The 27,171-nt window shown below is 44.9% G+C and overlaps 1 protein-coding gene across 1 annotated transcript in view; it reads left to right on the top strand.

Moving 5' to 3' along the window:
- The window catches only part of LOC138249318 (transient receptor potential cation channel subfamily M member 2-like), a 369,646-nt gene that overhangs the window by 132,497 nt on the left and 209,978 nt on the right, over window positions 1–27,171 (top strand). The window contains exons 9-10 of the mRNA XM_069203277.1: window positions 9,138–9,464; window positions 25,259–25,372. Coding sequence (XP_069059378.1) covers window positions 9,138–9,464; window positions 25,259–25,372 — 441 coding nt within the window. The remainder of the gene's footprint in view (window positions 1–9,137; window positions 9,465–25,258; window positions 25,373–27,171) is intronic.

Genomic DNA, 27,171 nt, shown 5'->3' with positions numbered 1-27,171 from the left:
CGACTGCTTAGAACATTAAAAAATATTAGAAAATATTGACAAATTAGGTCCCCAGATTCCAGTAATGACTTAGACGGGGGTCCCCGGATTCCAATGATGATTTAGTGGGGGTCCCTGGGTTCCATTAATGTTAAAGTGGGGGTCCACAGAAATCAAAAGGTTGGGAACCATTGGTCTAGAGCACTGTGATGATGCCCTCTTTACCAAAGACCACACTGTCATTTCCTGAGATCTAATCTATGTCACCTCATAAAATATCATTTCCTGTGATGTTGTTGTCAGATTAAAGGTCAGGGGATGTATTTTTCATGGTACTATCATAATGATACTTAGCATATTTGAAAACTGAAACATCCTACCTCATTTTGGTCATAGAATGTTGACAATGATGCATGCTGTATATCAGGGGCCCCATGTTAGAGCCTTTACCAGGCAAACTACAGCTGCAGTCTTCTGAGGCCATTAAATACTGACTACTCCTTACAAATATCAAGCAGTTCAAAAGCAAAGGAAAATAACAGAGGGAAAAGAGGCATTCCTACCTCATTCCTTTTCATAGGATGAACCATCAGGAGAAAACTCCATTGACCACACCTGCAGACTTAAATATCTGAAGCGAGACGATCCAGCAAATATCTTCATATTGCAAACAAAACCACATTTAACAGAAAAGTACACAAGTCTGTGTTAAAAACACACATATATTTGAAGGCACTTTGTACTCGGTAATCATACTTAGGCAATATGAACGTATAATAATGCGCTGATTTAAGTTAGCTTAACTGGTTATGCCATGTTAGCTGCAAAATAAGGCAGTAGCATTGAACGGCCTGTTTTCCACATTGAGGAGCTTTTTTGCATGAGAAGTTCTTTTTTTCCCTTTCCGCTGCAGATGCTTTAACTTTCCAGAAGCCTTCTGTTAGTTAGTGAATAGGCATATGATTTTTATTAGACAACTGATGGTGAGGTTCTCACTGGGAGGAGAATAAACAACAAGAAGGATGATTCATGTGAAGAACTGTCTGAACTGCAAAATGTGGACCAAGTATCTTTTCAAGGACGTGTGTCTGTGCCCATTGTGAAAACGTGAGGGACTTGGGAGTCTACCTATTCCCAGGGGGTTACTGCAATCCTGTAGGATGTTGTGAACGAAGAAAGTGAAACATGTTACCATCCAGAATATTGTTTGTTGATATTAGTGTCTGTTCCTAGAGTAGGTATGGGCTTCTCTCTCTTGCATTTACTGGATATTCATCTCTGGGTTTCCTTGAGACCATGCATCTCTTCATGGGACATTATTTTGAATTTATTTGCAGTTTTATCAGATGTCTGCTGATTTAGCAGAGACCATTTTCCATCTTAATATTTTTCTTTATTTGATGTGCAAAGGCTTTATGCATTTGTTTTCTTGTCAGAACTCTTTATTGGGATTCTGGACTGGCACCTAATTCTATTCCGACCTAATTTAATTTGGATTAGGGAAATTCCTTTATGGAAACACTTGCTACATTATTACCATATTAACTGTTATACTGACAAATATTGTTTTCTTCCTAAAATTAAAATATCGATTATTGGATTATATTAATTTTAAACATTGATTCTTAAAAGATGAATGCTTATTGGATAAACAATAAAACTAATGAATTGAAAAATAAGACTTTTCAATTCATACAAATTGTCTTTGATGACTGTATTGAAGTATTTGATGATTTTATAGTTATGTGTTTTTGATGAAGATGATTGTTCCTTTTAGCTTCTCCTTGTCGATGAACAAAGGTCCATACAACCAGTGGTGCAGGGCATTTAATGATTATAATCGAAGATTAGGATATAGAAAACCCTGCTGACCGTCTAGTGATTGTTCCCCTTTGTATGATTATGTTACAGTGGGTTCAGGAGATGGGTTGTTCCAAGGATGATGTAATCTGTATGAATAATATAAAAATTAATAAAAACAAATAATAAGAGTTGGAAAAAAAAAGCTGTATAATGTGAGGGTCACTGCAACATGTGCCTACGTTCATCTCATCCACTGGTTTCAGAAGATTGCAAGAAAGTTCCTAAGGCCCATATTTATCAAGGTTTTGCGCCATGCAAGGGGATGCAAGAGCAACGCGAAACCTAAATGAGATCTACCAAGCCACGCAAGGTCATCTTGCATGGCCCAGCGTGGCTTGATAAGCCTAGAGTTATCCAAGGCAGCACAAATCACTGCATCGGATTATTCTGCAGCAGGGAGCCATGTCAAAGATGTAGCGTGGGTGTTTCCACGCATCCACCCATGTATTCTGACACTTTCCCAGATTCACCAACTTTGTGTGCCTCTCCACCAAAGACGCAAAGAGAAGAAATATCTTTATTTCTCCTCTTTGTCGCCTCTTTCTAAGTGTGCTGCATTAGATAGCGGAAAATGCCTCTGAGGATTATTTTTGAGCCAGAAGGTGCCCATATCTGCACAGGAACAATACTGCCTACAATGCAGGCACCTTTGCACCATGGTAGAAGTGTGCCTGCATTGAAGCAAGGTAGCACTCACAGAGCCAGCACAAGGAGAGAGCAGGAATGCATTGTATAATGGTAAGTACAGTGCATCTCTGCCCTATCCCTTTCACGCAATGCTCAAGGTGGCTTGCTGCTTTGCGTTACAAGAAATATTGATAAATGTGGATCAAAATGTCTGTTCTAAAATAGGTTTTGTGTACATGAGAGTAATACATGCACCCTGGCTTCATTGGTTGCAAGTCCCACCACCATATCTCCACTAATGCCAGAGCATCCAGACTTCCTCATACTTCTTCTAACAGTCTGCATGGTTAACCCATGGATACACCTGACCGGTCTAGTGTGATATCCTTACCTGGCTGAAGTCTCTTTTTAGAAATATTGTACCTTTTGGGAACCCATCAGTCTGTGGATAGTTTTTTGTATAAATTGTTTCTGGCTTGTTTCAGCATACATATTCTTTTTGTAAGTATTTCTTCCCCTATCCTTCCTTTAAATAAGGTGAATCAACCCTGCCTATCTGTTACTATTTCCAATATGGCAACTCTGGACCTTGTCTGAATATGACTGCAACTCCACTAGTTTAGTAGGTGCAGTGGTGTGAATCTATCGTGGGCATTTTCTGGTTGAAGGTCTGCTAGTCTCCCTCAATTTAAAATGCTTCTTCAAGAAGTGCCAACACTCTTGCCCTGTTACAAAATGGGTCACTAGTTGGCAGAGGTATACACCCTTGTCCACGTAGGGACCACAATCCTAGTCAGGTTAAGTCACAACACAATCCAAATTATCCTGTGTTCTCCCTCTGTTAGCTTGGCACAGAGCAGGCAGGCTTAACTTAGAAGGCAATGTGTAAAGCAGTTGTGCAACAATTCATACTGTAACACAGTGAAACCACCACAAAAATACACCACACAGGTTTAGAAAAATAGATAATATTTATCTGAATAAAATAAGATTAAAACAACAAAAATCTAATATGCACAAGCTGAAATATCACTTTTTAAAGGTTTAAAAGAGTCTCAATCCTTAAGAATTAGAGGTTGTATCCTTGTAACTCACAGTACCTGAGATGCGTCAAAAATAACGATGCACAGAGCCCGCAGAGAAGGAGATGCTTTGAAAAATAAGGCGTTGCAATGATTTTTCCGGTGCGGCACAGACAATGGTGGTCATTCTGACCCTGGCGGTCTTTGACCGCCAGGGCGGAGGACCGCGGGAGCACCGCCGACAGGCCGGCGGTGCTCCAATGGGGATTCCGACCGCGGCGGTAAAGCCGCGGTCGGACCGGCACCACTGGCGGGGTCCCGCCAGTGTACCGCGGCCCCATTGAATCCTCCGCGGCGGCGCAGCTTGCTGCACCGCCGCGGGGATTCCGACCCCCCCTACCGCCATCCAGATCCCGGCGGTCGGACCGCCGAGATCCGGATGGCGGTAGGGGGGGTCGCGGGGCCCCTGGGGGCCCCTGCAGTGCCCATGCCACTGGCATGGGCATTGCAGGGGCCCCCGTAAGAGGGCCCCTACATGTATTTCACTATCTGCTGCGCAGACAGTGAAATACGCGACGGGTGCAACTGCACCCGTCGCACAGCTTCCACTCCGCCGGCTCGATTCCGAGCCGGCTTCATCGTGGAAGCCTCTTTCCCGCTGGGCTGGCTGGCGGTCTGAAGGCGACCGCCCGCCAGCCCAGCGGGAAAGTCAGAATTACCGCCGCGGTCTTTCGACCGCGGAACGGTAACCTGACGGCGGGACTTTGGCGGGCGGCCTCCGCCGCCCGCCAAGGTCAGAATGAGGGCCAATGTGTCTTTTCTTTCCATTCTGCATGATGATGCGTGAAAACTCCAAAAGCACAGCCTTGGTTCCTCACTGCGATTTGGGGATATTTTGAAACCCAGGGACGATGCGTTGACAATTCTTGACACTTGGGTAAGAAGGAGAAGGTGCTGTGTTGATCCGGTAGGCAATGCAGCAAATTTGCAGCTGCGAGGCAGGCGCTTCGTCGATTTCTTCAGGCGTTGTGTCGATTTTCTGAAGCACAGGGTTTTTCTTCTCAGCCTTGGAGAGCACTTGTGCGGAAGGCAGAGTCCTTCCAGCAGAGTCAGAGGCCAGCAGGTAGCAAGGCAACAAGTAGGGCAGCAGTCCGTCTCAGCAAAACAATCCAGATGAGTGCTCTGGGTAGCCAGGCAGTTCCTTTGACAGAGTCCAGGTGTAGGCCCAGAAGTGTCTGATTTGGTGGAGTCAGAGACCCAGTATATATACCCAAAAGTGCCTTTGAAGTGGGGTAAGCTTCAAAGAGTAGTTTTGAGGTGCACAAGTTCCCTTTTCAGCCCAGTCCTGCCTGCCAGGATCCCTTTGGGGGTTATCAGTCCTTCGTGTGAGGGCTGGCACTGGTTTTTGAAGTGTAAGAGGGAGCCCCTCTACCCTTCCTGCCCAGGAAGACCCATTCAGTATGCAAATGAATGCAGATGTGACTGAGGGCAGATTTATGGAACATGGCGCTGCACCGAGCGCTGCGCCACTTTCCCTGCACCCCTTAGCACCCCCCTACTGCCACCATGTGTGCGCCGTATTTAAAATACAGTGCACCATGGCGCAGGGTAGGGGCAATAGTGTCATTTTTAATGACGCTATTGATGTACTCTGCAGGATCAGCACCAATATATTGGCGCCTCTCCTGCAGAGTACATAGGGCCCCATTCTAAAGAATGAAAGCCCCTTTTTAACGCCTTCTCTTGAGCAGGGGTTAAAAGTGCCGTTCCAAATGGCGCAAGGAAATCTCATAGATTTCCTTACAGCATTTTTCCGGCTCCCCTAACAAGGGAACTCTCCCTTTGCATACATTATGCCTGGCACAGACATAATGTAGCGCAAAGGGTTACAGAGTGGTGCAATGCATTCATTTGCCCCCCTCTAAATAAAGCGCAAGGATTTCGGCCTCGTTTGGCCACATTAACGTAAAAAATAGTTATGTTAATGTGGCGCAAGGTGGTGCTAGGACATTATAAATATGCCCCTGAGTGTTTTCTGTTTATGGCAGCCTGGGTGGAATGCACAAGGAGATTTGTCAACCAGCAGAGACCAGACATGGACTGGAGACACGTTGTAAGGCACAGATGGCAGTAAATGCAGAGAAATGCCCACTTTCTAAAAGTAGCAACACAAAACGATGATGGACGGAGTGCAGAAACTTTTCAAACACTCACCCCAGTCACAGATCTGGGTTTAATCCAGTGTTCTTTTGCTCACCATGCTACCCCAGTTTGGACCCAGCCATATGCAAATCAGTCTTGACCCTATTCCCCCTGGGAACAGTCCATCCCGAACTGCCAGACCAGGTTCTCCCTGGACCGGAAACTAGCATCCTGGGACCAGTTTCAGGGTATCACCCTTCATCAGCCAGGCTAGCTTGAATCAAGTAGCACATTGAGCAAGGGATGTTTGATTTGCTCTGCATTCCATTCATCATCTGTTGTTTTTGTATTTGTCGCCCCAAGTGGAAAGAGTATGCCCAGATGTGGGTCCCGTGTTTGCTATGCAACCAGATTCAAGCTAACTTGGCTAATGAAGGGTGATACCCTGAAACCGGTCCCAGGATGCTTGTTTCTGGTTCAGGGAGGACCTAGCCCAACAAGCCTTGGCAAGTGCAAAACACGCAGTGCGCGGGGTACTGTTTTGCGTCGGGAGGCAAGCTCTTACCTCCACCAAAGTTGGACAGTAGGACGTCAGGACTGTCGGGACCACTTCAGTCCACCACCTGTGATGCTGAATACACGCACTTCATCAGGAGAGGGGACCCACACCACCGGTCGTCGTTGCAGAGGGGTGCCTGCTGAAGCAGTGGAGTGACTCGGAGGATGCACGACCTGGAAACAGTTGCAGTTGCAGGCAGGAGCTGAAGATACAATGTTGCAGAAGTCGTCTTTGCTTCTTTGTTGCAGTTTGTAGAGTTCCTGGAGGGTCCAGGTGCAGTTTTTTGGTAAGAAGGTGAAGTAAAGCATGCAGAGGATTCCTACTGGAGTCTTGCAATCTGAATCTGAAGAGCCACCCAAGTGAGAGACCCTAAATAGCCCCGAAAGGGGGATTAGTCAGCTAAACAGGTAAGCACCTATCAGGGGAGGGCTCTGACATCACCAGCTGGCACTGGCCACTCAGATGCTCCCAGAGTGCCCTGACAACTTGGAATCCAAGATGTCAAAACCCAGGGACCCTCTGGAGGAGCTCTCAGCACCACCCCTGGGCTGGTGATGGACAGGGGAGTGGTCACTCCCCTTTCCTTTGTCCAGTTTCGCACCAGAGCAGGGACTGGGGGTCGCTGAACTGGTGTAGACTAGATTGTGCAAGGAAGGCACCATCTGTGCCCTTCAAAGCATTTCCAGAGGCTTGGGGAGGCTACCCCTCCCAAGCCTGTGACACCTATTTCCAAAGGAAGAGGGTGTAACATCCCTCTCCCAAAGGTAATCCTTTGTTCTGCCTTCCTGGGCTTGAGCTGATCAAGCAACAGGAGGGCAGAAATCTGTCTGAGAGGAGGGATCAGCTGGGTCTGCCTGGAAAACCTCAGAAGGCTGTAATGGCAATACTGGGGGTCCTCTGAGGAGCCCCCAGAGTGCATGGAATCATACAACCAATGCTTGCAAAAGCATTGGGGTATGATACCAGCATGTTTGATACCAAACATGCATATGTTTGGAGTTACCATTATGGAGCTGGACATAGGTAGTGACCTATGTCCAGTACACGTGTAAAATGGCGTCCCCACACTCACGAAGTCTGGGAAAATGGTCCTGGAGGTCGTTGGGGCACCTCTGCTAGTGCAGGGGTACCCTCACACACAAGTACTCTGCACCCTGCCTTTAGGGCTGGTGCAGTGTAAATGGCAGTTGAAAGGGTGCATGCACCTTTTCACACAGGCTGCAATGGCAGTTCTGTAGAAGCCTTTGCATGGGTTCCCTATGGGTGGCAAAAAATTGCTGCAGCATGTAGGGATCCCCTGGAGCCCCAATACCCTGGGTACCTAGGTACCGCATACTAGGGACTTATAAGGGGGCACCAGTATGCCAATTTGGGGTGAAACACTGGGTTACCAGTATGCAGTGACCAAAGTTACAGGAGAGAGAGCATAATCACTGGGGTCCTGATTAGCAGGATCCTAGTAAACACAGTCAAATTGACATCAGGCAGAAAATTGGGGTAACATGCCAAAAAGAGGGTCCTTTCCTACAATTTGTCACCCCGTGTGAGAAGGGTATGCCCAGACGTGGGTCCTATGGTTGCTATGCCACCAGATTCAAGCTAGCCTGGCTGATGAAGGGTGATACCCTGAAGCCAGTCCCAGGATGCTTGTTTCTGATCCTGGGAGGACCTGGCCTGGCAGTTTGGGCTGGACTCTTCCCATGGGGAACAAGGTCAAGACTCATTTGCATATGGCTGGGTCCAAACTGGAATGGCATGGCAAGCAAAAGAACTGATGGATTAAACCTAGATCTGTGACTGGGTGGTGAAAGCTTGATTTGCTCTGCATTCTACCCATCATGTGTTGTTTTTGCACTTTCTAAAAGTGGCATTTCTAAAATAGTAGTATTAAATCCAACTTCACGATTAAGCAGGATTTTCTGTTACCATTCTGGTCATACTAAACATGACAGGGCTACTCCTTCCAGATCAGAATCTACACTTAAAAGTATATGAGGACAGTTCTAATGCTAGTCTATGAGAGGAGCAGGTCTCACAGTGGTGGAAAACTAATTTAGAAGTTGTTTAGTACCAGGACATGTAAAGCACATAGGTACATGCCCTGCCTTTCACTTACATAGCACCCTGCACTATGAGTTAACTAAGGCCTACCTTGGCGGTGACTTATATGTAGAAAAAGGGGAGTTTAAGGCTTGGCCGTTAGTTTTAAATGCCAAGTCGAAGTGGCAGTGAAACTGCACACACAGGCCTTGCAATGACAGGTCTGAGACATGGTTAAGGGGCTACTTATGTGGGTGGCACGATCACTGCTGCAGGCCCACTAGTAGCATTTAATTTACAGGCACATGTAGTGCACTTAACTAGGGACGTACAGGTAAATTAAATATGGCAGTTGGGTGTGATACAATGTTACCATGTTCAGGAGAGAGCATGTGCACTTTAGCACTTGTCAGCAGTGGTAAAGTTCTCAGAGTCCTAAAACCAGCAAAATCAATGTCAGAGAAATGGAGGGAGGCAGGCAAAAAGTTGGGGGATGACCACCCTAAGGCGGTCAGGTCTAACATGCTTTGCCGGGTCATTATAGCCTCCGACATTAGGTGAAATTATCTTGAGTGTGCATGTGCTGAGTATTTCTGTTAGTCCCAGCTTTGGGTCTGCCAGTATCCCTCCATCTCCCTGCTTTTGCTGATTCCAGTGCTCCCTCCATGAACAACAAACATTTCTAAGAAATTGACTATTCTAATACAAAAAAGCAAATGACAGTCAGTCGTTATAGACTATAGTCAGGTTTACTATTTAGTTGTAAGTTTGAGTATCCTGGATTCCCCAGATGGGCAGGACTATTCAAATCGTTCTCCTAGGTGAAGACAAGTATTACAGTTAAGTAATGTTTCCAGCTGAAAAACCAAATGTTGAGTGACACATTCATGCTTTTGTTGTTACAGACCAAGGATTTGCACTCAGTGATGACTCTTGCTCTGGTTGAGAATAAACCCAAATTTGTGCAGCTTTTCCTGGATTGCGGTGTCACTTTGTGGGAATATGTGACACCGGAAGTTTTGACCACCTTGTATAACAATATTGAGACTTCCAGCATCATCTACAACAAGTTGCATAAGTTCCTGAGGGAGGAGGAGCTTCCCCCCAATCTGAAGGACGCCCCATATCACGTGGCCAACATCTTGAAGAAGCTGCTGGGGGGTTTCAGCAAATCGCCATCTTCATACGCAAAGACCAGTCAGACCTGCACAGAAACCAGTGGCATGGTCAAGGTAGGGACCACTTCTGCCTCCATCGCTTTGGTTACACTACAGTACTTCCTTTAAAATTGACATGTATGAACACTTTAGAGTGTTTTGTATGAATTCTTTATTTGACTTAAAACCTTAAAAGTATAAAACATGAATATATTATACAATGATTCATAAATTTAATCTATTGCATGATGTATTCCCACACAATGTTCTTAATTCATGACATTTCATATTTACCGTGCCCTCCTAACATAAATCCATAATTTTCCTAACCTGAGATACAGATTTAATTTTCCTGCTAATTTTACAAAATGCGTTGTACATACCCACTAAACCCGATTATATCTCTGATAGAACCAAGGTTTTGATAATTTACATGTGGCGCAAATCTAGATAAAGTTACAGTGCTTTTGCTTTAAACCTACGTTGTAACAAGACTGATGTCTTATATTACAATCAATCATTATAGCTTTAAAAGCAACCAACTGTGAATTGTTCATTCATCTAAGAAAATGCCATTTCTTGTTCAAGCTTCACATACTACATTTTGCGGGGGCTCTTTATGCCCCACTAAAACCCTCGTATTTCAATTACAAATCGGCCTAGCGCACACGTTACATTAAAAAATCTCATATCTACTAGTAATTTAAGTGCTTAATCTCGATTTATAATATGATGTTCCTTAAAAATTAGTTTTAAAAACTTCTTACGCACTTCTAAAAAACAAAAACAATCCAATAATATATGTTGAGCACTACATTTTTCTTGTAGGCTACATGTACATAGACCCTGATCATCCTTAAGTATGGCTTTTACTTTGGGGTCTGTATAGCTGGGGTTTAGCCCGACTCTTAACTGTAACACTGCTTCTCTTAGTCTTGGGTTGGGTAGGGCCTGTATATAAGAGAAATTATTGGCATTCCTCCACCCATCTACCCTAAACTGGGTGGAAATTTTCCTCTCCAGGTACTCTAGATCTACTTCTCTTGCCTATTTATTCACTATTGTACGCAGCGCCTGCTTCGGGATTTGTTCTCCGCACCACTGGTTTCCGAATAGACCTAAGAGGATGCAAGTATTTTCTAACCGTCCTCTCACTTGTGATGCCCAGTGTAACTCACTTGTCTTTATTTCTGTTTTACACAGTCTTGCGATCTTAGAGATTCCCTCATCTCTCAGGCTCCACCAAAATTTCAACGCGGTCGTCATTCCCTGGTAGGTCCATGCCGTCATTTGGCATTCCGCCCCTATAGCTTGTATCATACTTGAGGGCGGCAGCGACAGAAAGCGTTTTACACATTTACTTTCTTCTGCCTCCCAACTTAATTTCCCAAAGAGTGTTAGAAATTCTACCCTGTATTGAAACTGAGGGCGTACAATAGCATTAAAAGCAGACACAACAGGGATGAGGGACGGTCCCCCATATTAACTGCTAAACTGCTTTAACCCCCATACCGATGTTAAAGCTCTGTCCTTTAGAGCTTCAATACGTTCTTTCCATCTTAATTCAGAGTCAAAACACATGCCTAAATATTTAATATTTTTTAACCTTTTCTACTTTTTCTCCCCCCAGAGAGTAGGTAAATAGACTCTTCTTTTTCCTATTTCCATTATTTTCGTTTTATCCATATTTACTACAATTTTTCTCTTTTTACAGTAAGAGTAAAACACATCTAATTTTCTTTGTAGCCCTAGATCCGTCATTTCGACTATCACCAGGTCGTCTGCATATAATAAGCAGGAAATATGAACCCCGTCCATTTTTGGCCATGGGCCTTTAACCTTCTTTAACAAGCCCGGTAAGTCTGACAGAAATATAGCAAATAATAATGGAGCCAGCACACATCCTTGGGCAAGCCATTCCTTATAGAGATCTTCTTTGAGAGTGAACCACTCGTATCCAAAATTACTTGGGCTCAATTGTGTGAATACAGACCCTGGAGGAGAAATAATAGGTCCGAATCAACCCCAACCGTTTTAACATATCCCACAACAGTTTTCTATCCACCAAATCAAACGCGGCACGAAAGTCAACAAAACAGCAAAGTAAACTTCCTCGCTTTTCAATTGACTTTTTTGCTCATGACCAAAGACTAAAACAGTGGTCAATTGTTGAGTGATCTTATTTGAAGCCGTCTTGTTCTACCGGTATCCAGTCATTTATCTCTGCCCAAGATTTAATTTGCCCCAGCAATAACTTTGTGAAAACCTTTTCGTCTACATCCAATAAACTAATTAGGCGATAGTTTTTGGGTTGGGTCATCCTTTTTTTAAATCGGCCTAATGATGGCACCCTTCCAATTCTCAGGGAAACAACCGTGATCGAAAATTTAATGAAACGTGGCATAAAGGAATTTGGCCCACCAGTGGATATTATTTTTTATTATTATTGCTGAAAGATTTCTGGACCCGCAGCTTTGGTTAATTTAAGTGCTGCAATTATTTCTTTTATCTTTTGCAGGTAAAAGCTGATCTTACATCCCTACCTATCTTCCTATTAACTTCACATTCTCCTTCAGCATCCATTCCTCTATATACATTTCACAGGTGTTTATTCCAGTCATCTTCACCAACCAAACACCGCAAAGTTCCTGTAGCTTTTCTATCCCTTAACAACTGCCAGAATCCCCTAAAATGTTGTGTTCTTATCACATCTGCCATTACCTCCCAATTCTGATTTATATATTCCCATTTCCTCTGCCTTAAGATTGCTTTATAAATTTGCTCAGCTACGCGGAGGTTCTGTTCTCCATCAGTAGTGTGTTTTTTCCTAAATTCCCTTTCTAATTTCCGCACCTTCCGCTTCTGGTTCCTATACTCCTGGTTATATCATGTATTTTTGTTGGCCCTACATACTTCTCCCTTCATTTTTTCCTCCTGCGTTGTTTTTAACTTTACTTTTAAACAGTCAACTATTAACTCAATTCCCCTATTATATTTCTTTAAAGTGTCCTTTGGATCTTCCTTCATTCTGATATCTCTATAATTTACTGTCAATTCATTAAGCACTTTGAAGCTACTTTCTGTTATTCGGGTAGTTATCCTACGTGGGTTCTCTACCTGCAGTGCCAGCACTTTTTCTCTTTCTCTTTGGGCATTGTTTAGCGGCCCAATTGTTAGCCATAGGGGCCAATGATCCCTGCCCTCGAGATGCTCAATTCCGAAGTCTAATACTTCTCCAAAATGCCAAGTATTTATGACGGCATAATCAATAGGCCATACCTGATTGCCTATTCGAAAGGTTTGTTTTGTCGGGCGATCTGTATTCATATGTCCATTCATGCAGAACAGACCTAGGGGTCCCAGGGTTCTTACTAGGGACAGGTCCCGAGAGGAACATTCTACAGTTGGGAAGGTACTATGCAGAATTTTTGCAGCTTTTTATATAGTTTATTACTACTATTGGGATCTAGTTTATGATTAAAATCTCCCAACATTAAGATCAAATGTTCCGTTTTACCTGTACATATCATTTCCAAATCTTCCTTAAATAAACACAGTTGGATATCATAATCATGTGTCATCCCTGGTTGTATATATACATTAATTATCATGAGCTGTCTGGACCCTCCAATATTATTGTAGAGATCTACTTGTCCCGCCATTAACCAACAACATTTAGTTTTTACCTCTCTAAGTTTGTTTGCTATTCTTGATGAAATCAGAGTAATTGGGCCACTCAAGGTTCGGCCTGGACCTTGCCTAGTTGCACCCCTAAAGAGCCTCATAAAACCATCTACTGGCTCAGGTTCTTCGCACAACCAGGTTTCCTGGAAGCACATTATATCGCACTTCTACAGCCTTCCTTTAAATAGATCTTGTTTTAATTGTTTTTTATAGCCTCCTAAGTTCCAGGAAAAAATCAGATGGCTGTGCAAAGAGCTGAGTGCCAGATGTAGCAAAGGTTTTTACCCATTCTGTGTCTATGGGAAAAAGTGTTTGTACATATGGCCCTTAATTCCTAATCCACATCACTCAAATCGCTATAATTATCAAGGGAGTTTACAAGGGGTTCAAAGCAATTCCTTCATTATGCTGTGTAACTATAGTTTCACTTAATCTGCCCTTATTGCCATCCACACACATTCTTCGATTTTTACAGCCTGCCAAGTTGTACTGCACTTGGTTGGGGAGCAGACATTGGTCTGTTGCTTGGTAGACCGCTGGTCACAGTGAGCTGGACACCCACTCGGACCCCTTTTAGGTGATGTGCCCATCCGTACACGCAACGGGCTAGAGGTTTGGGTTAGAATCTCTTGATTAAGGTGCAGCTTTAGAATGTCTGTATCACTTAGCAGCATCTTTCTTAAAAGACCGGGACCTCAGTCAGGTGCTGCTGAGTTATCATAGGAAAGATCTTTGAAGTGTGATTATCACTTCTGTTTTCACTTCAGAAGATTTCGTAGGGCTCGGGCCATTCGGTCAGTGTCCACTTCACATTTTCGTGCACATAAACAAAGGATATGTGCTCAAAAACTGACCAGGAGCAGAATACCCCAACAGTTTACATAATTAGGCAGAGCTGATGTCTCCACTGGTAGAGTAAACCCACAGAGAAGACCCCCGCCGTTCCAGAATGTTCCAGGGGGATGGGCAGGGCAGCCCTGTTGAGCCCCCACAGATGCACTAGGAATCGGTATTTAGTGAACTGACCTAATAGTACACAGGCCGGTCTGCAACATGGCCTTGCTGAGTTGGTTGTCCCATAAACCACAAAACACTCAGGAGGAATCCTGTATCACCTACAGGCACCAGGAAATAATTCCTAACTGGAGGAGGCGGAGACTCTGAGCCTCATCAGGAGTTGCGGTATTATTGATTGCCCCTGATAAATAACGGGGTACACTATTTATTGGGCGCGATAAATAACACCCTTTATGGGTTTTTAGGGCATAAGATGCAGATTTTGGTGTTTTAAGCACCAAAAGCTGCGTTGTACAGCCATTACCGCATGTTTTTTTCCCAGTTATATTTTGTCATGTTTGACCTGCTAAAATTTAGCGAAAGTTTTGTTTTTTAACATATCTGATAGTTAATGGGATGCGTTAAATAAAACCAAATTTGTAATTCCGTCCCATGCGTATAAAGGGATTTACACACGGAAGGGAGTTTAACAAGACACCCATGATTAGGCCCAGAGGGCCTCCCTCTGCCTCCACCTTACTAAGAACAAGAGAACCGGAGCAAAACATACATTCTTCTGCAATGCCACGGAGACCTGGATCTCACCACCAACCAACATGTGCATGGCCTTCTCTTGCAGGTTATTCACAACCAGACTGAGTCCCCTTCTGTCTGTTTGATAAGCATGTGCTTAACAAGTCGGGTCTGGTGGCTTAGTGAATAATGCATCCACTGGAGGGGCCTTTGCTTTACCTTATGGTCAGAGGTTCAAATCCCAGAAGGTCCACTCAGCCTTTCATCCTTCTGAGGTCGATAAGGTTCGGTAACAATGAACATCTGTTACTCAGCTGTAAGAAACACTTCTGGGTGAACTTGCACTTTACAAATTCTTATGTTATGTTCTCCTGCACATTCAAGGCTTAATCTGTACAGGAATGTAACCTCTGTGGGTACCTTTCACTCACACCCACCAGATGTCAGCACATATTGTCTAACTGCACTGCTCATTGTAATACGATGAATGCATAACAATGTGCTTTGCAGAAGCTGAAATATATAAATAAAGGATGTATGTTCTTTTACTGGTAACTTTGTTAGTTCTCTAATTGGGATGCGTTTATTTGTAATCGTGTGATATGGTGTATGCTGTCCTTGGCATACACCCGCTATCCTCTCTTCTACTTGTGCCCATGTTGGTGTCCTGCTTGGAAAAATGGACATCAAGAATCTTGAATTATTAACAGTCTTTGAAATTATGTAAAATTATGTTTTTCACTAAACTGTGCCCTGAAACATATTGTTTTTCACTTTTCAGTAGCATCTTGTTTCCCTGTTAAAAACATGAATGCCCTGTTTTTGATACATTAATCTATTTTTTTGGCCCGGTACTCACGTCCTCAACACTAATAAACACACAGAGAATTGGTTTGGGTCCGCCCCTTCAGCCATTGGTTGATCGAGTTAGCCCCTCCCCCTTCAGCAGCCTTTACTTGTTTGAACTCTCTGCCACATTCTGAATCAGTCCACATGACTTTTGTGCAGTTTTACATTATGTAATGATAAATGGGAAAGGACTACCCGTCTGGCATCGCACATAAGTGAAACTAGGCATTGAAGAGTGAGCTAGCGCCTAGAACATGTGCTGTCCATGCCTTTTCAACTGTCCACTCAAGCAGCTAAAATACATAATTTGTGTGTCTGAGAAGGTAAAGTTCAGTGGGGCAAGGCTGCAGGAGGTGTCCGAGGGGTGAGCATCGTCGTCTGGGAGTCTTGGGCCGAAGCCGCAGTGAAGATTTCTACATTCAGACGTTGTTGTTTTTATGGAAATTGAAAATTTCCTGTGGGGCGAGACAGAGACCTGTAGCCGAAGACAGTTCCAGGTGCCCGAATACCCCTTCTGCGAAGGACCGCTGAAAAAGATTTGCTGCTTCAGAGAAGAACGTAGTGGGAGAAGCTGCAAAGTCAATCTGACCGTCGATGCACCTCGGGCAGATAGGCAAGCGCTTTGGTACTGGTCTCCTCCTGGTTCTCAGAGCAGTTTTTAGCCAAAAGTATTCAGTTTTAGCATCTTCGGCTATCTGGTCACCTTTGGTACCACAACCAAGTGTCTTGGACTGGTAGGGCACCTCCTGGGGGTTCATGGCTCACTCAGGCTGAGTCCAGGTGTGGGATCAAGATGGTGGGAGCCTTTTGTGTCCCTATGGCTCTGAATAGGAGGCCAGCAAACTAGCCCTTGGAGTCACTCTAATAGTCCTGGGTTAAGATGAAGACGTAGGGCTCAACAGCAGGGATGCCCTCCGAGGGCTCAAGGCAGGCTCCTGGCAGTAAAGCAGTCTTGCAGAGTGCATAGTTGGTCACAGAAGCAGGCAGTCCTCTGAGACTCCTTCTGCAGGTCCAGGAGTGAACTGAAGAGTGGGTCTGGGGATCCTATTTTAATACCTGGCGCCCTTCATTTGGAAGGTGGGGAAGCTTCTAGAACATTTCTTTGAAGTGCATCGAATTTCCTTACTCTCTTCCCTGGCTCCAGACTAGATGCAGTGACAATATGGAGGTGATAAGTCCTTTGTGTGAAGACAGAGCACAGCCTATTTATTTGCAAGTGGGGCCGTGTTCAGCTCTGGCCCCTTCCCCCCCAAATCCTGCCAGCCAATGGCCCATTCAGGAACACCTAATCCCTCTATTCAGTGACGGTCTGGGAGGAATTCACAAAGTATAACTTTCAGTTACACCCAGTCATGTGACTCAAGAAAAGCTTCAGGCAAAAAAGGGCTAGGGACAGGAAATTAAAATTCAGACTTTACCATTTAGGAGGATTTTTCATTGCAGTTTCATATGTACCAAAAATGATCTAGATACCTGGGTCCAATCCAAAGTTAACATTTATCAAGTGCAATAAGGCAACCCAATATTATTTTATAGGACAAGTAGGCCTCACAGTAGTGAAAAACAAATGTGGGCGTTTTTCACTACCAGGACATGTACATGTCCAAACTTTTAATTACAATGTGCTCTGCCCAATGGGCTACATTGGGCCTACCTTGGGGGTGACATATGCAATCGAAGGAGAGTCTAAGGCTTTGGAAGGAGATTATATTGCCAAGTTAAAACTTCATTCAGGCTTCAGTGGCAGGCCTGGAACATGTTTGAAGGTGTTACTTAAGTGGGTGGTTCAAAAATGGCTGCATACCCACTAGTAGTATTGCATTTAAAGGCGCTGGGAATAGGATATACCAAGGTTAATCACACAGATTTTCCCAGGGGCCAACATTTTGGACTGTCATGTGACCAAGGGCCAATGATGTGAACAGGGTGTCAGTCGTGGGTGGGTTAGGTTTGGGGGTGTGTTGGAGGTAAGGTGGGTTTAGGGGAGTAAAGCATAAACATCTGGTGGCTGAATTGCACAAAGTGAAACCAGAAAACCAGGGTTTAATCCTGGCTTTCCCACTTTACCAAATTGTGTGATACTATGCAATTGTTGTATTTTACTTTCCCTCCATTCTCAAATATAAAAGGACTCGAAATACAGGGCTTCTGGATGAGTGATGTACACAACTTTCTTCTGTGTTTGATTTAATAAACAATATTGTTGTTCATGTATAAGATGAATCCAGGCCACTTAAAGGGCCACATAACAACTGACTGGCCTCTTAGTTCACTATTGACATTGTCGCCAGAGTTGGGGGAAGAATGAATGTTTCTAGATTCTTGTATGAAAAATAATTATTACTTTTTTATAAAACACAAAACGTCTCAATTTTCAATGTACTGACATTATCTGATTTACTAAGGTGAAACGGTTCTGCATGTTAATAAGATACACTTTTTTATTTCTTAAGGACATCATATTCTTACACTTTTGCTGCAAGATGTCTTTAAAAATAAAAGTGTTCCTAAAGTTAAGTGGTGCTGGACCACCTAGTTATATCATTTTTTAACTGCAATTAACCTGTAAATAAACGCCTATTTAATTAACATTTTTTTAATGTTGGTGCTCAGTTGGCTAAAAAGCAGCCCAGTGCTGCTATTGACCAATGCAAAGGTCAGGAGGGCCACATGTGCCCCCCGTGCCGTACTTTGAATATCTCTGGGATATACCATAGTACAAGGGACTTATAGGTCAATTAAATATGCCAATCTGGTGTAAGCCAGTTAAATCCTGTTTAGGGGAGTAAGCACAATCACTTCAGCAGTGGTTAGCAGTGGTAAAGGGCACAGAGCCCCAAAGCCAACCAAATGAATTCAGCAAAATGTGGAGTGTAGGAGGCAAAAAAAAGTTTGGGGTGACCCTGCGGAGAGGGCTAGGTCTAGCATGTGCGAAGCTGACTGTCAGAGTCATCGTATCTCACCCAATGGTGAGAGGAGTTGGGTATGGTGTTTTTTTCACTAAGGTAACAGGAACCCAGGACAGCTCAGAGAGTTTATCTAGCAAGGATAGCAGTATTCCACAAGTACGCTTAGCAAACCATCATCTTCTCTATTCCTCAAGAACAACATGGTCATACAGTGTCCGGATGATTGTGGTAGACTTCTTGCAGGATCCATCTTCCCCCAGAGTAATAGTGGCTGCTCCTTCATATTTGCATAAATACAGTAATTGATAATTCAGACAGAAGAGCTGATGCCGGGAATATGAATAGTTGTTGAAGCTGTTTCTCTTCACATATAGTCCTATTTTGAAATAATCCATAAAGTTTCCTAAGAAACAGTTCAAATATGTGATACTGATAGTGAGATTCTATATTTATAGTTAGAAATGATTCAGAAGATATTTAGGGCAAGGAAAAGCCCAGCCAGAAAGAGGCCTGCAAGAGCCCCATGATGATACCTTAATGTTGCTGATTGTTGCATTTCTGCCTTTGTCTTCAGGTACAAGCTACGCATTGCTGCAGCAGTTTCTTAGTTTTATAAATCATTGTTAATTAGTATAACAATAGTAGCACATCCAACTCAATAACGGCACTGTCCAGTCAGCTGGCACACATTGTGGGCCAGCTAGCAAGGCCCCATTAGAGTGTACGCCAGAAGCTTCCTCAGAGAGAAGGAACGTACCCAATCTCAGCATCCTCCCAACTGGAGGCCCAGGCTCTTCACCTTGAGAGGGAACCGACCGCGGGCAACGAGACGCTGTCTCCTGGCAACTCAAGCTCACGCATGAGGAAATTCATCATATGTCACTCGAAAAGCAGTTGTGGTAAGCCTTGACGGCTAGAATTTAAAGATGGGGAGACAAGAATGGCAAACTCCTCTACTGGCTTGCTTCTCGCCCCCTGGCTAATCTAATAATACCAGAGGTAGTGGACACCCAAGGACACACCCAGCGTACCCTTTGAGGTATCACACAGACTTTTGATGAATATTATCACTGCCTTCACACAACAGCCCTGCCCCCGGAGCCTGAACCAGATCCCAACTTGTTACAGGAGGTGCCTCTTCCACGACTTTCCCAAACTGAAACGCAGCTGCTTCAGTGGAGGAGGTTGGAGCAGTTATACTGGCTGTGGCTTCTGGGAAAACCCCGGGCCCTGACCGGTTGTGTTGGACTTTTGCTTATGCAGGGTCTTCCTGAATCTTTTTGCCTCCTATTTTTTTCTGACCTGTCGCTGTTGGCTTTTGAACTCTGAGCACTTTCCCACTGCTAACCAGTGCTAAAGTGCATATGCTCTCCGTGTAAATTGTATGTAATTGGTTTATCCATGATTGGCCTATTTGATTTACTAGTAAGAACCTAGTAAGGTGCACTAGAGGTGCCAGGGCCTGTAAATCAAATGCTACTAGTGGGCCTGCAGCACTGGTTGTGCCACCCACATAAGTAGCTCTGTAATCATGTCTCAGACCTGCCACTGCAGTGTCTGTAAGTGTATTTTTACACTGTAAATTCGACTTGGCAAGTGTACCCACTTGCCAGGCCTAAACCTTCCCTTTTCTTACATGTAAGGCACCCCTAAGGTAGGCCCTAGGTAGCCCCAAGGGCAGGATGCAGTGTATGGATAAGGTAGGACATATAGTAATGTGGTTTATATGTCCTGACAGTGAAATACTGCCAAATTCGTTTTTCACTGTTGCAAGGCCTGTCTCTCTCATAGGATAATATGGGGGCTACCTTTAAATATGATTAAAGTGTAGATTCCCCTAGAGAGTAGATGGACATGTGGAGTTTGGGGTCCCTGAACTCACAATTAAAAAATACATCTTTTAGTAAAGTTGATTTTAAGATTGTGCGTTTGAAAATGCCACTTTTAGAAAGTGAGCATTTTCTTGCTTAAACCATTCTGTGACTCTGCCTTGTTTGTGGATTCCCTGTCTGGGTCAGTTTGACAGTTGGGTTGTTTTTCACCTCGCACTAGACAGTGACACAAAGGGGGCTGGGGTGTAACCTGCATTTCCTGATTAGCCATCTCTGCTAGGAGGGAGGGGTGAAGTGGTAACTCTCATCTGAAAGGACTGTGTCTTCCTCTGACAATGCCGGCTCCAACCCCCTGCTGTGTGTCTGATGCCTTGCCTGGGCAAGGCAGGATTTCACAAGTAGGTGTGAGTCCCATTTGAAGAAAGGTGACTTCAAAGACTAAAATGGGTATAAGAAGGGCACCCAAATCTACAGACTTTAGAAACACTTCTGGAACCAAGAGGAACCTCTGCCTGGAGAAGAGCTGATAGCTGAGGAAGAAGTGCTGCCCTGCCTGTGACTGTGCTTTGTGGAGCTTTTCTGCAGTGCTGCTTCTGCCAGAGTAAGAGGGCAAAGAATGGACTTTGTGTGCCTTCCATCTTGTGAAGAAATCTCCAAGGGCTTGAGTTAGAGCTTGCCTCCTGTTGTTTGAAGTCTCAGGGACAGCAAAGACTTCTCTCTGCCAGCACCTGGAGTCTCTGGAGAGACTCCTTCTCTGACAAGTGGTGCCCTATCCAGTCCCTGGGCCCTTGAAAGGAAAGCTGGTGGAGATCCAAGGAAATCAACTTCGGACGACTCCGGACCGACGCCGCTGCTGAATCCGGTAATGCCGCCTGCACCTGACGCCGTGACCTTCGCTGGAACGCGACGCTCTTCGCAGGCCCGACGCCGCAGCAGCCCCGCCGAAGTCGCTGCACCACGTCGTGACCGACACCCCTCGAAGTGCACGGATTCAACGTTTCGCAAAGACGCCGCGATTCCTGACTTCGTGCCTCGGCTTGTTTTCACTCTTCACCAAAGGTACTGTACTTGGGGGTCTACACGACTCAGTGTCCGGCGCCGCTGGTGTCAGCTTGTTGGGAACGACTCCGTCACGACGCCGTGTTAACATCTCATTGAAGCATTTTTGTTTCTAATCGCTATTTTTGAGTTTAATCTTTAAAAAATAATAACTTGACTTGTGTATGTCGGATTTTTAGTTTTGGTCTTGTTTTGTTTAGATAAATATTTCCTATTTTTCTAAACCGGTGTTGTGTCATTTTGTAGTGTTTTCATTAAGTTACTGTGTGTGTTGGTACAAACACTTCACACCTAGCTCTTTGAAGTTAAGCCTACTGCTCTGCCAAGCTACCAGGGGGGTAAGCAGGGGTTAGCTGAGGGTGATTCTCTTTTACCCTGACTAGAGTGAGGGTCCCTGCTTGAACAGGGGGTAACCTGACTGTCAACCAAAGACCCCATTTCTAACAATACTATTCTACCTTTAGAGATATTCTGACACCCCAGCTTCATGCTCTTTATGAAGGTGCGGCAAAGAACCATGTCTTCCCCTCTGACATCAATATAGCCACGATTTCAGTCATTTTGAAAACACAAACCTGTCATCCTCCTGTTCTGACTTCCGCATGATCTCGCTCATTACCACCAAAGTCAAGATCTATGCCACAATATTATCTACCTATCTTAGACAAGTACTTAGTACTCACGTTCATCCTGACCAGAGTGGCTTCATGCCTCACAGAAGCACACATAACTGCCTCAGACGTCTCCACGTCACTGTAGCCCACCGTCACCACCTGCCACACCACCTGGCCTTACTTTTTATGAATTTTGAAAAAGCCTCCGATACAGTGAACTGGAGAGATCTGGAATGAGTGCTATTGAGCATGGGATTTGGACCTCAATTCGTCTGCGTGCTCTACTCCAACCCTACTGCCCGAGTCCAAGTCAACGGAGTCCTATCAGACATCTTACCCATCCGACAAGGGACTTAACAAGGTTATCCCTTGTCCCCCCTCCATTTCACCCAAGCGATTGAGAAGCTTGTTCGTCTTATTAGGGGTGATGCCCAGGTGCGAGGTTGGTGGTGGGACGATATCCACGTGGACCGCATCATACTCTATGCAGATGATGTCCTGCTCTTTTTAGCTGATACAGAAACAACAGGTCCCCGGAATCCTCCAGCTCTTTGGTGAAGCTTCAGGTTTGCGGGTTAACCCAGCCAAAGCAGCCTTAGTACCTCTAATCAAGTCCAATGACTGAATGGCATGGCAATCGGGCATCCCTCTCTGCCTCCTCAGTTTCTGGTACTTTGGGATTTGGGTGACACTCCATCTAGAGCTCATATGGTCCCTTAACCTTAGTCCATTGACAAAAAGGATCAAAGAAGACCTCCTTAGATGGCAAACCCTCCCTTTGAGTGTAATGAGTAGGATAGCCATAAATAAAATGCTGATACTACCTAGATTCCTATATGTCTTCCAAAACCTGCAGGTCCTCCTGTCACACCACTGGCTCTGGGACCTAGATAGACTCTCCTCAGCGTTACTATGGTGCAACTCAAGACCTTGTCTGGCTTTTATACACTGTCAACATGCACCCTATGATGAAGACCTGGAGAGGACCATACTATACTTCTATTACCTAGCGCCCCAGCTTTTGATGATTAATAACTGGTTCTCTGCAGGTGAACAGATCCTGCTTACCAACTAAAACTTAAATCCCTGGGGTTCCCCCAGATCATGGCATTGCTATAAGGCTGCCCGATCCCTACCACCATTCCAGCAGCGACCTGGATGTTTTTTCTTGCATGGAAAACTGCTCTCCAACAAACTCACTGGGATGCTAAATTTATGCTCCAGACCCCCTTATAGCATGGCACCTGGTTGAGGGAAGTTGCTATGCTGGAGGGTTTCTGGAGATGGGACCTCATTGGCATAGTACAATTGGGCGATATCTGGTCCGGGACCCACATATACTCATTTCAAGAAATACAAGACACCTATGCCCTTAATCCTAATCTTAATCTAAGGCATGCATTTAAATGTCCATGTTCCCTGAAACAGATACCCATTCTTGAGTTCAGTCCACTGGTGGCCAAACTCTTGATGGGTGCACTAGGAAAGGGAGGCATATTGCAGATATACCACACTCTTATTACTAATGCCCCCAACACACTAGATCATCTCGGAACATGCTGGGAGCAACGGTTGGGCCCCCGGGAGGACGATGATTGGCATGAGGTCATGATGGCCCTAAGAGTCATAACCATCTCCTCCAGACAGATTAATTCAAACCTATTAGCTCTACTGCGTCTGTCTTACTCTGACCAGACTGCACCGAGCTGGTTTCCTCGCGGGCTCTACTTGTCCTCATTGCTCAGAGGCCCCAAGTGATTTCTATCATATGGTATGGACATGTGCTGTGTTACACAAATACTGGATGAACATAATAAAAGAACTTACTGGTATATTGGGATGGGAAGGCCTGCATACTCCTCTGACTTGGTGTGGGGGTCTTGGAGGGATCCGGGGTCCCGAGCTGACAGGGCATTCCTTGGCAGCGCCACTATGGTAGCAAAAAGGGATATAGCACCCAAATCCAAAAAGTCTTACACCTCCCATCTTGGCACAGTGGTGTAGAGGACTGGACTGGTGTGCGATACTGGAGAAACCCGTATACGAAGCCAGGGGTCATCCATCAAAACACTAGCGAGTTTGGGGTAAATGGTTGGGTCAGGTGGGTTGGTTCGAAGGACATGGTACATTTCATGTCTTACTCTTGCTATTTCCTCTTTGGTAACTGCCATCACCTTATAGCTGATGCTGCTTGTTTTTCACGTACCTTATCCGAAATTTACCCCTTCATACTGTCTGAGTGGTTTGTACTATTGTTGTTAAAATCAATAAACTTGCTTATCAAAAAAAAGCAGTAGTAGCACTTACATGAATGAAAGGTAGATATTTAAGTGATGACTGAAGTGCCTAAATAAACAAGTGAAAGAATGACCATTACATGAATAAACGAAGGCCATCAGGATACCCCTCATGTCTTAAGGGCTGGTTCTCTCCACAACACAGGGTATGTGCCCAGGACATCCTCAACACACACCACGACATCGGATTGATGACCACACGGAGATGGGTAGGTGGGTGGTGGGGGGGGGAATGTTAAATTCTTGGCGCTGCATTTCCCTTTCCTTCCTACTGAGCTCCTCGCCGGCCTGGTGGTTGTATGCGGTGGTATGTGTTTTACATGCATTATTAAAAAACAAAAACATTTAAACCCATTACATATAATTCATGTCCCAAGGGAAAAACATTCCTAGAATTCAATCTTCTCCACCTTGAGCACAGGAAGAGGTTGCCACTGTTTGTAATGAGGCGTTTCCTATCTGTTTGAATCTGATTTGCAGGGTGGAGATTCTAGGGTTTGCCAATAAGGGCTGAGATGCACATCTCAGGGTAACTCCAAGGATTAAGGATGGACCCCGCGGCTCAGATAAGATGGAGCGGAGGCACTGATGGCCTGAAGATTTAGGCTGGCAACCAGCAGTATTTTGTCCGTTACTGACCACCATTGGAGCGGCGAGACCTCTTGCTCCTCTTGTGGATCTGATGGGGTTTCCTGATCACAAAGATGATTTGTTGCTTCCTAGAGCTGGGGAAGAACATCTGTTGAGGGATCCGGATAAATCCTTTTGACCTAATCCACTTACACTCGGCTACCAAAATCATTATTTGTATGAGACATGTATTAGAAAGGAATTCTATGGTTCTACGTTTATTACATAAGAAAATATCTTGGCTGTCACAGAGTGACATCAAACTGAGGTAGAAGGAATTGCAAAGAGGAACAGTTTTTGTGGTCAGAATAAATGCACCGGACTACACCCAATAGAATCTAGGATTTCTGTATTTTAGGCAAAAAAAAATTCTAATTAGTTTTTCGAAAAATCAGACCCATAAAAGTTTACGTTGAAAGTGTGTGAGGACTTGTTCTGATATTTGAAAATATTTTTTCCTTTAAGTGCGACATGGAGCCACTCGGCATTTCAGAGAAACTGCAGTACCCCATCCGGGATCTTCTGCTCTGGGCCGTCCTTCAGAACCGGGCAGAGCTCGCTGTGATCTTCTGGTCCCAGGTAAGTGCTCAGCCACACTGTGAAGCACCGGTAAACCAAGTGAGGTGTAGTAGGTGGGAGATAAATGCAGATGCTGTCCCCTAATGCAAAGCCTGCCCTACACTTGGGACAGTCACATGAGCTGTAGGTCACGCAGCATAAGGGAAACACGCCGAAGCACAAAACTGATGCCAAGGCACAATGTTGCACCCTGTTTAAAGGTAATTTTGCAATTAATTCTAAATGAAACAAGGGCGTTTCTAGTAAATAATTCTGGATTTTGTCTGCTATGCTGCATGGTATTATTATTTTAAAATGTGTTTTCCTTATTTTAAAACTATTTTATAACTGTATCTTTGCTTTAACATCTGAGGTACATCTATGCCCCCCTGATTAGATGGGATGGATGCATGGATCACCTTATACCTGAATAGAACACTGAGGCCCTCATTATGACATTGACGGCAAATGCCGCCTACAGCCATGGCGAAGACCACCAACATACCGTCGCCGTGGCTCTCAGCCGCCAACCGCATTATGACCGAAGGCAGAATTCCACGAGAAGGCTGGTGGAATTCCGTCGACGGTCATGGTGGCGGATGGCGGTAAGGTGGCGCTGCTCCCAGCAGCAGCGCCACACCAGCAAAACACTGCCTACAGTATCATGTTCCATGATACGGCCTGGCGGTGTTTTGCTGGCGGACGCCGCTGCTGGCAGCAGCACCGCATCCCGTCTCCTGCCGGAGGACCCCCTGCAAGCAGGTAAGTCGGGTTCTCTGACAGGAGAGGGGGATGGGGGTGTTGTGTGCGTGTGTGGGAGTGTTTGTGTGTGTGTGGGGGTCTGTTTTTGTATGCGTGCATGCAGATGTGTGGCATGGAATGCGTGCATGAATGACTGAATGTGAGTTTACATGTATGTTGTGTGTTGTGAATGCGTGTGTTTGACAGTGTATGTTAGTGTGTGTTGCGGTGTGTGGGTGTGTATGTGTGCATGCGTGGGTGGATGTATGTATAAGTGTGTATGTGTGCGTATGTGGGTGTGTGGATGTTGGAGGGGGTTGGGAGGGGAGGGTGGTGGAGGACTCTGGGGAGGGGGACGGGGCAGGGGAGACCCCTATCAGTTCCAGGGAAGGAATTCCCTGGCACTGATGGTGCCTACTGCCATGGTTTTCGAGGCAGTAAGATTGACACGAAAACCATGGCGGTAGGCAGGGTCATAATCCAGAGGGTGGGTATTGTGACGGCCTCCTGGCTGGAGACCGAAGTCTCCAGCCCGGCAGCTGTTACCACCCTGGCAGAGGGAGTGGTACATTGGCTGTTTGGCTTGAGCCAAACCGCCAATGTCATAATTTTGGGAAAGGTACCACCAGCCTGTTGGCAGTACCTTTCCCCAAATTACCGCCGTCCGCCAGGGTTGTAATGACCCGCTGAATCTTTAATTCAGATACACATGTAGTTTTGAGAGACTATCATTTCTGGATTTGGAGCTACACGTGTTGTATGAGGAATTACACAATAAGTATTATCACATATCATCTTCAGCTTCCCTAATTTCACATGCATGCACTTTTCACCATCCGAAAACAATATCTAGCATGCTGCCTGGGGAAAAGCTGCATGCATGTCCTAATTGCATGTTCTGGTTGCTCTGTAACTCACATGTAGAATCTAATCACTAGTTAATTCAAATCTTTTGTCGTGGTAGTTTAAACCTAGCACAGAGTCAACACTCACCACAATTTACTGCTCAACCGCCCAGGCGTCACCATCCAAAGTGAAAAGAAACTTCATTGACATTCTCTTTAACTTCCTAAGTTCCT

This window comes from Pleurodeles waltl, chromosome 8 (assembly GCF_031143425.1).
Source record: "Pleurodeles waltl isolate 20211129_DDA chromosome 8, aPleWal1.hap1.20221129, whole genome shotgun sequence".
NCBI classification, from domain to species: Eukaryota; Metazoa; Chordata; class Amphibia; order Caudata; family Salamandridae; genus Pleurodeles; species Pleurodeles waltl.
The sequence above is the reverse complement of the archived record's forward strand: the minus strand, read 5'-3'. Positions and strand labels throughout refer to the sequence as shown.